The sequence below is a fragment of the Glycine soja genome, chromosome 7, assembly GCF_004193775.1.
Source record: "Glycine soja cultivar W05 chromosome 7, ASM419377v2, whole genome shotgun sequence".
In the NCBI taxonomy this organism is placed as follows: domain Eukaryota; kingdom Viridiplantae; phylum Streptophyta; class Magnoliopsida; order Fabales; family Fabaceae; genus Glycine; species Glycine soja.
In genome coordinates this window covers 41800620-41809472 of record NC_041008.1, presented here as the reverse complement: position 1 = coordinate 41809472, position 8853 = coordinate 41800620, and the positions used below count along the sequence as shown (strand labels likewise).

Sequence of the window (8853 nt, the reverse complement as noted above, 5' to 3'; positions counted from 1 at the left end):
TTAAAAAAATCAGTTTCAAACAATAAAAATTAAAAGATACTTTTAAATTATAGTAACTAAAAAAAATTAAAATTAAAAATATAAAAATTAAAAAAAATCAGTTTCAAACAATAAAAATTAAAAGATACGAACTGTAGGGACTAAATCACTCATTTAAACATATAGATATGAATTCTTAACTTTGGTTATAAAAATATTTCTTTTTATTTTTATCTGATTTTCACAATATATCAAAATGGCTCGCACAAACGACATCGCAAACAAGATCGTTGTGAAACCGTGCCACGATTTTGGTTTACGACTTCAGTAACACCGCAAAACCGCCGGTGCCGACGAGCCCGCGACGGCGGAAACAGCGTAAGCTGCGGTGGTTGTTTCAATCCATACAAAAACTCCTTGAAGAAGCAGTGGGCTTCCACTTTTTTTCAAACTCTGTCTCCGACAACACATCATGAGGAGCCACGTTTCTCTCTCCTCGCTATTCTTCTTCCCTCCCAATAAAACCCCTTCCTTTTCATCATTCTCAGTAAGTACCTTTGCTTTTGCTTATTGCTATGCTATGCTCTCACACTCTCTTCCATGTTTCTGACTTTACTACATTGTTTTGTTGTTGCAGCCTTTTCATTGGAACCAAACGATGGCATTTGGGGTTCGCAAAATGCCGCGTTTTGTGGTGTGCGCTGGCCCTAAGAAGATATTATTTGGCAAAGAGTGCAGAGAAGCCTTACAAGCTGGGATTGATAAACTCGCTGATGCTGTCTCTCTTACTGTTGGACCCAAAGGTATATGTATCACTATGGACTATGCTTCGCAATTTGATGATTGACCAAATCATTGTTATTGTGTAGCTAATTTGTTGCATTGCTTAATTGCTATCATATTCAATTGCATTTTTCTGCCTCAACAATGACCAATACCTAGAATCTCTATCAGCAACTGGTTTGGTTAAGTGTGTGTTTGGGTGAGCCCTTGCGAAGTTTTTTTTTTTTCTTTTTTATGAAAATGATTTTGAAGTAAAATTATGTTTGTACGCTTTTATTTCGAAGTAAGATAGGAGTAAAGCTCATTTTTTTAATCCAACATAAAAGCTACTTAGAATCAACTTTACACCCAAAAATAATCTTCTCAACGTGGGACCAAACACATGAACATGTTTGAGTTCATCACGTTCGAATTCCAGCTAATATGATTTTAGGTAAGTGTTCACATGTTTGGTTTCACTTTGAGAAATTACATCTAGGTCCAAAATCGATCAAGTTGAAGCAACTTTAGATAACTTTTGTGCTGTATAATATTTTTTGTATTGAGTTTACTGCTAACTTGCTTTTAGAGTTAAAACATTAAACATCTGACATAAATTACTTCACTTCAAGATCAATTTCATTCAGAATTAAGTTTACAAAGCTCACCCAAATACACAAAAAATTAACTAAAATCATGTTAGCTGGTGTTTTAACATTATTTTGGATGATCCATTATGAATCCAAACATGCACCAAGTGCATTTTTTGTTTTGATTGGGCTTTGGTTTGATTATAAGCTGTTTTGTATACAAAATAAGCTAATTTGAAGAAACACTAACAAGCCTCAAAATTGCTTTAAATTATATTTGAGCTGGAAATTCCTTGCTTTTGAATCTCAATATTATTATATAGTCATTGGTTGATTCTAGTCCAGTGCTTGTTGACTTTTCTTGCTTATTTATTTCATTCCTAACCATGTAGGACGAAATGTTATTCTTTCTGAATCCGGAAACCTTAAAGTGATTAATGATGGCGTTACAATTGCTCGATCCATTGAGCTTTCGGATGCAATTGAGAATGCAGGTGCCATCCTAATTCAAGAGGTTGATCATGGTTGTTAGGATTTTGCCACAGGTTAAATGGATAAAATTTGAGACAATAGTAACCAGAGATGTATTTATGTTATTAGTTTTCCTGCTCGTAGGTTGCAAGCAAAATGAATGAGTTGGCTGGTGATGGTACTAGCACTGCAATTATTTTGGCTCGGGCCATGATTGAGTCTGGACTACTAGCAGTTGCTTTTGGGGCTAATCCTATTTCTTTGAAGAAGGGGATGGAAAAGACTGTAAAGGAGTTGGTCAAGTTCTTGAAGGAGAGAAGTGTTCCTGTTGAAGGAAGGGAGCATATTAGAGGTCTTTGCTTCTGTTTGTTTGAATTTTGTCAAATTAAGGGGTTTTCTTCACAAGAAAATATTGAAGATATCTTCCTTCTCTTTTGCAGCTGTAGCATCGATTTCTGCTGGAAATGACGAGTATGTTGGTAACTTGATTGCTGAAGCTATGGAGAAGATTGGTTCAGATGGGGTGATCTCTATTGAGTCTTCCTCATCATCTGAAACCTCTGTGATAATTGAAGAAGGGATGAAGGTAGGGATATTGTTAAAATTGTGGGGATTTTAGTTGTATAGGAAAGAGATTATGAGAAAAGACAATTTGAATAATAATAGAGTACTGTAATGTTTACAATGTGATAATATGGTCTTGTAACGTAGACCTAGAGCACTACTTATAATCCTAACTTATTAGGGAAACTAATAATGAGATAATGAAATATGGTAATCAATCCTAAGGGAAACTAATGTTAAAGGAGAGTCTAAGTAAGATACTCTAAAATATGATAAGATATTATTTTTTTTTTTTATATTCTAACAGATAATATTACTCAATAACCTGGTCTTATTTGAGTAGTTTGGGCTATTTTAGCTACTGTATCATGTTTTGTCCCGAACTACCTGTAAATTGGCTCTAAATTTGTATTATCTAGTACCTCTGGTACTCATCTATAATATAATATATTATTTTTGCTGAGCAAAAAAAAAAATATTACTCAATAACCAACATCAGTTCTTCTTGCTCATATCTGAATAATCCTTGTGTTTTGCGCTATGACATATGTTGTTTGTCCTTTTTGTACAGTTCGATAAGGGTTACATGTCTCCTCACTTTATTACAAACCAGGAGAAGTCCATTGTAGAGTTTGACTGGGTTAAAGTTTTGGTAACTGATCAAAAGATTTCAAATGTCAAAGAAATAGTTCCTTTGCTGGAAAAGGCTATGCAGTTGAGTGTTCCACTCTTAATTATTGCAGAGGATATCACAAGGCAAGTGTTGGAGACCTTAGTGGTGAACAAAATGCAAGGATTACTAAGAGTTGCTGTTGTAAAATGTCCAGGATTTGGAGGTGCAAAGAAAGCTTTGTTACAAGATATTGCCCTTATGACTGGTGAGTTCCTACAGAATTTGATAATCTTGGTTGATATTTCTGCCAACTTCCTCTATACTAGTGTTATGCTTCCTATTTTTGAGTTCTTTTCATGAAGCCTATTTGTTTGAGACAAGAAACTTTTCTGTCATTTCTTTTTGTTTTCATTTATTAATTTGTTTTAGTTAACCAGTTTGACTGCATTGGGTACTAATGCGATGCCACCTTGTCATTTAATATTTGCCTAGGTCTTGCTGCCAAAACTTGCAATCAACCTTGTGTAATGTTTCAGGACCTCAGTTCTGTTAATAGAAATAATTATTGATAAAGACTTGAATTACATATGGGGTGATGTTAAATTTTGGAGTTGCTTTTTGTACGTTGCATGTGACTATCTGCATGAGGATACTTTGAAATTCTGATTTTGTTTTCTTAAATATAACCAGGATGTATTTTTTTTTGTTTGCATATCTCAGAAAGAGTCTTCTGTCTAGCCTTGTTTAAGACCAGCACACTTTTTCTGTTCTGCTTGTTTGGCCTCATGTTTAAGATCAGCACACTTTTTCTGTTCTGCTTGTTTGACCTCATGTTGACATTATCGCCACAGGAGCTGATTTTCTTTCTGGAGACTTGGGTCTCACACTTGATGGTGCCACATCGGACCAGCTTGGCACTGCACTGAAAGTGACAATAACCAGTAATGCGACAACTATCATTGCTGATCCTAGTATGAAGGCTGAAATTCAGGCTAGAATTTCACAGATAAAGAAGGATCTTAGTGAAACAGATAATGCAAACCTGTCAAGAAAGCTCTCAGAGAGAATTGCAAAACTCTCTGGTGGTATAGCTGTTATAAAGGTACCTAATTCATTAAACATGTCAGGGGCTGCCTGTATTCTGGTAGCCTTTGTTCTTTACTTTGCTAATTTTACTTTTGCATCTCTTACTCTGTTGTCCCGACTGAGATTCTATATATTATTGGTTTTTAGTGGATCATAGTGTTATTTTTCTTGCTTTTAACTTGACTTGAGAAATGGACTGATGCCAGTTTGTCCATCTACTAGCCTTCTTGATATGTTATCTTTACAAAACTGAGATCCTATAAAAAATTTCACTAATCACTTCTATTTTATTCGTGTTATATTTATCATAAATAATATATCATCTATTTGTTGCTTATCTTCTCTGCAATAATTTTTCTTCTTTTACTTTTTAATTTCTTTTTTTTCAGTAAAAACTCAAAACCAAATATTACAATAATACTATATCATTCATTTAACTAATAGCTCAAAATGGCCCATTGCTTCTCTCATAACTCAAATCAGAATTGTGGTCGTTCTATTTTTTTCCCTATCAATTGTTGTAGGGTTCTGAATTGTATGAGATCGAGTCTTGTAAAAAATTAAAGATAATATAAATCTAAATTCTTGATCTCACACCACGTCAGTTTTGGCATAAAATTCTTGTTTGAGGTTGAGCTTAACACATCAGTAAGGTCGGTGCCTTGCCTTGTGACTTGGAACAAGGTTAATTGTGGAAACAGACTCTTTGTTTGTAGTGGGAGCATTAGGGTTGCCCTTTTATTTATAATATTTGTATGAGGATTTCATAAAATAATAAAAAATATTATTAAAAATAGATTTTGAATTGGTTTCCCTTATTTTTGGTTATAGGGCTTTGTTCACCTTTAATGTTGGAAAGTCCCGCATCACCTACCTCAATTATTGGGTGCAATTTGTATATCTATTGGACAACTCCACTTAATGTTAATTGGTTTAAGATGAAATCTAAAATGGTATTACCTCAATTAGTAGTGTGCAGTTCATGTACCTATTGGGCAATTTCTGTCTACGCCAATTAGTATTTGTTACAGCGTGGGTTTGAGTCTAACTCAACCTTACAAAACCGGCTTGTAAAATAAGGATTGTTTCCCACTTATATATTCTATCTTACCACTATTTCTAGCTAATGTGGGACTTCAACATGTCCCATTTTTTCCCAATCTATCCGTCGTAATGTGGGTTTTCAACACACCCGTCTTTGCACACAACTACCTAAGGGTGACCACAATTAAGGTGACTTTTCAACACTTTCCCTCACACTCAAGGCTACATGCCTAGAGCGTGATAAACACAAGGGACCCACCAATGAATCTAAGATAGATTCTAATATCATGTTAGTAAACAAACTTGAATAGTCAGTTGCTTCAAGATCCTCATTTTTGTTTGATGCAAAATCACCCTTGTTTGTCCAACTCACAATATCAACTCCTGTGTCCTCAAAGTCTTTTGGAGGGTTAATTTGTTCATCCAGAAAGGACTCCACCTTAATAATGCGCTTCTCACAGTGATCCATGTTACTCAAACGCTTCCATTGCTCCTCCTCCTACCTTGATGCTACACTTTTAAAGAAGGGCATAAGGTTGTATTTCAAAAACTTAGCTCCATTAAAGATTTTTGAGAGAGTGAAAAAGGGTTGAGATGCGAGCGAGAATGTTTAAAGTAGGTTTATAAAGTTAACTGTTGCTACTCACTCACGTTGCTCCTCCACGCTGCCAACTTCGCCATCCTCACTCGCATCTCAACCTTTTTTCACTCTCTCGGAAATCTTTAAATGGAGCTAAGTTTTTGAAATACAACCTTATGTCCCTACTTTAAAAGGGTTGCATCAAGGTAGGAGGAGGTGCAATGGAAGGGTTTGAGTAACATGGGTCACTATGAGAAGCCCATCATTATGGTGGAGCCCTTTCTGGATGAGCAAACTAACCGTCCAAAGTCTTTGAGAACACAAAAGTTGATATTGTGAGTTAGACAAACAAGGGTGATTTTGCATCCAACAAAGATGAGGACCTCCATGCAACTGAGTATTCAAGTTCGTTACTAACATGATGTTAGAGTCTATCCTAAATCCATTGAGGGGTCCCTTGTGTTTATCACACTCTAGGTGGGTAACGTGAGGGGGAGTGTTGGAAAGTCACCTTAATTGTGGTCAATCCTAGGTACCTGTGTGCAAAGAGGTATGTGTTGAAGTCCCACATTTTGGCGGGTAGCTGTGGGAAAAAAAGGGTGTGTTGAAGTCCTACATTGTGGTGGGTAGCCGTGGGCAAAAGAAGGGTATGCTTAAGTTTTACATTGACTAGAGATAGTACTGAGATAAAGTATATAAATGGGGAGCAATCCCCATCTTACAAGCCGGTTTTATAGAGTTGAGTTAGGCCCAAAACCCAGGTTCTAACAGTTTTAAATGAAAACTAACAATTAGCTTGGATCCTATAAAAGAAGTGAAGTATCTATTACATAATCCTGGTATAGGTTATGCATGAGACCTAGTAGGTCATCGTGTTAATTGCTCAGATCTTACTGACTTTCATTTGTTTTCTGCGTTCTCAATTCTTGATTGCAATTTGTCGTACAGAAAAAAAATAACTCTCTTAAATTTTGTCCACAAGGTTACATTAACATTATTTTCACTCTCAAGTGTTTATTACATAATGCAATAACCAATTGCATAGGTAGGTGCACATACTGAAGTAGAACTTGAAGATAGGAAACTTAGAATTGATGATGCAAAGAATGCAACATTTGCTGCCATAAGCGAGGGAATTGTTCCTGGAGGGGGTGCCACATATGTCCACCTATTGGACTTGATACCAACAATAAGGAACTCCATGGAAGATCTAGAGGAGCAAATTGGTGCTGATATTGTAGCAAAGGTGTGGTTACATTTTGTAATATACTGGTTCTCCTTCATATATTTCTTCTCCTATTGATTTTACTTTGTAGTGAATGTTCTAAGCTTATTTTCATGTAAACTGTTTCTTTCCATGAAAAAATTTAAATTAGTGGAGTGTTGACTTATGAGATTTGCATCTTTTGAAATCCAGGAGATTTGCGAGTTTTCTTTTTTAAATTCTTGTTTGGATTGTAATTGAAAGAAAAGCTTTTACTTCATAAAATATACCTGATTATTTTGGTGGAACATTCACTTTTCTGAAAAACCTGCATGAGCCAGACAGTGAGTGTGTTAGGGGTTCAACCAAGGTTTCTTACATTTTGACTATACTTTCTTGGGTGAGTCTTTGCTACTTAGAGGAACATAGTCTTGAATTATACGAAGCATATTGGTTTGCAATGTTAATATAAAAAGAAAATATTAACTCTTGAGCAGGGTATTTATTGATATTTTATGGGTCTAAAATAAAAATCTGTAGTTGTAATGATGTTTTTTGTATTAAATATTACTATCCGTATAACTGTATAACCAAGTCCAGCACATAAACAAAGGTTAAGATTCCATATGAAGTATGAACTTGTCTGGACTCTGGAGTGCTTTTAACATATATAAGGGGTTGTATATGAATCATTGCAGGCACTCCTTGAACCTGCAAAATCAATTGCAACTAATGCGGGAGTTGATGGAGACATTGTTGTCCAGAAGATTAGAACACATGATTGGAGAATTGGATATAATGCAATGACAGGCACATATGAAGATCTTTTGAATGCTGGAGTAGCGGATCCTAGTTGTGTTGCAAGGTGTGCTCTTCAAAGTGCAGTTTCTGTTGCTGGTGCAGTTCTAACTACTCAAGCTATATTGGTGGATAAAATAAAGAAAACCAAGCCACCTGTACCCTTGGTCCCTGGCATAACTCCCTAGGATAGAGAAAACAGTTACAATTTTGATAATAGAGTTTAGTCTTTTCCAGTGTGCATGCCATTGGTTTAGTCAAAGCTTGTGAATGTCCCTTGGGTTGGTTAATACTCCAGCAGCAGTAAGAATGCTCGTTTCAAGTTGCTTCTTACTTGAATTATGACTTGATGAAACCCTTGTGTCATGAAGCAATAGGAACAATTGGACAACTGAAGAAGTTCAAGTGCATTCCACAGGGAATTTTGATTAGTGTTAGGTTTCTTTCTCCATTGTACCGATTAATTTTGTTGACACCATAGTTGTTTTAATATGATATTATCAAGAGATTAATCGGAGCTTGTAGTTTGCTGTGTCATGGAATCTGCTTATACCGTTAACTTTATTCTCTTGATAAACTATATTTTATATGCTTCAAAATAAGCAAATAAGTGTTACCTTCAGTTGTCTTAGGAGGCCTAATTATTGATTAGACTTGTATTAATCAAATCTAAGGGGATAATTTACGGAAGGCAAGTACATAATATTCACCATCTTAGTTTCAAATTTAGTTTTGTCGCACAAAATTTCTTTGTGCAAGTTTTATTATGGATGACTAAAGAAGCCTTGATATTAGTCAATGATCTTTTCTAATTTAATTCGATGAGTAGGTACACCAGCTAATAGATTTGATGTTGAAGGCTTACGTGCTACGTGGACTCGCGGTTTTGTTGTTTAGTTATTGAGACCGGAATGTCAACTATCAAATCAAGTCTCAAACTCAGTCATAAATTCATAATACTGGAAAGAAAAGGCTTTTTGATACAAAGACTGAAGCAAGCACAAGCAAGAAGGAGGTGAAAATAGCAACAACAGACCAAGAACACGAAACAAGGGTGCAGTCACAAAACACATTGGTGCAGTCAGTAGGAAAGTCCAAGAGGGTCATCACAAGACCTTCTTACCTCAACGACTACATATGATGAGGCTGATATGAAGGGAAG

The 8853-nt window shown here is 35.6% G+C and overlaps 1 protein-coding gene across 2 annotated transcripts; it reads left to right on the top strand.

Moving 5' to 3' along the window:
- Positions 1–230: 230 nt before the first annotated feature.
- Positions 231–8228, top strand: LOC114419781 (chaperonin 60 subunit alpha 2, chloroplastic-like). Of its 2 annotated transcripts, XM_028385564.1 has the most exons (9): positions 231–526; positions 617–782; positions 1724–1845; positions 1947–2154; positions 2243–2388; positions 2938–3244; positions 3831–4081; positions 6735–6935; positions 7592–8228. In XM_028385564.1, the coding sequence occupies exons 1-9, from the start codon at positions 452–454 to the stop codon at positions 7877–7879; spliced, it is 1764 nt and encodes a 587-aa protein (XP_028241365.1). In that variant the 5' UTR covers positions 231–451; the 3' UTR covers positions 7880–8228. The 2 variants fall into 2 exon arrangements, with proteins under 2 accessions (XP_028241365.1, XP_028241366.1); XM_028385565.1 differs by lacking the exon at positions 231–526 and having other exon boundaries at positions 644–782; positions 1724–1825.
- The last annotated feature ends 625 nt before the right edge of the window (positions 8229–8853 follow it).

Excerpts from the sequence above, each read along its gene's own strand:
- LOC114419781 (XM_028385564.1), top strand. The coding sequence starts at position 452 with ATGAGGAGCCACGTTTCTCTCTCCTCGCTATTCTTCTTCCCTCCCAAT. Across the intron at positions 783-1,723 it reads TCTTACTGTTGGACCCAAAG|GACGAAATGTTATTCTTTCT; the intron begins GTATATGTATCA and ends CTAACCATGTAG. Across the intron at positions 2,389-2,937 it reads TAATTGAAGAAGGGATGAAG|TTCGATAAGGGTTACATGTC; the intron begins GTAGGGATATTG and ends CTTTTTGTACAG.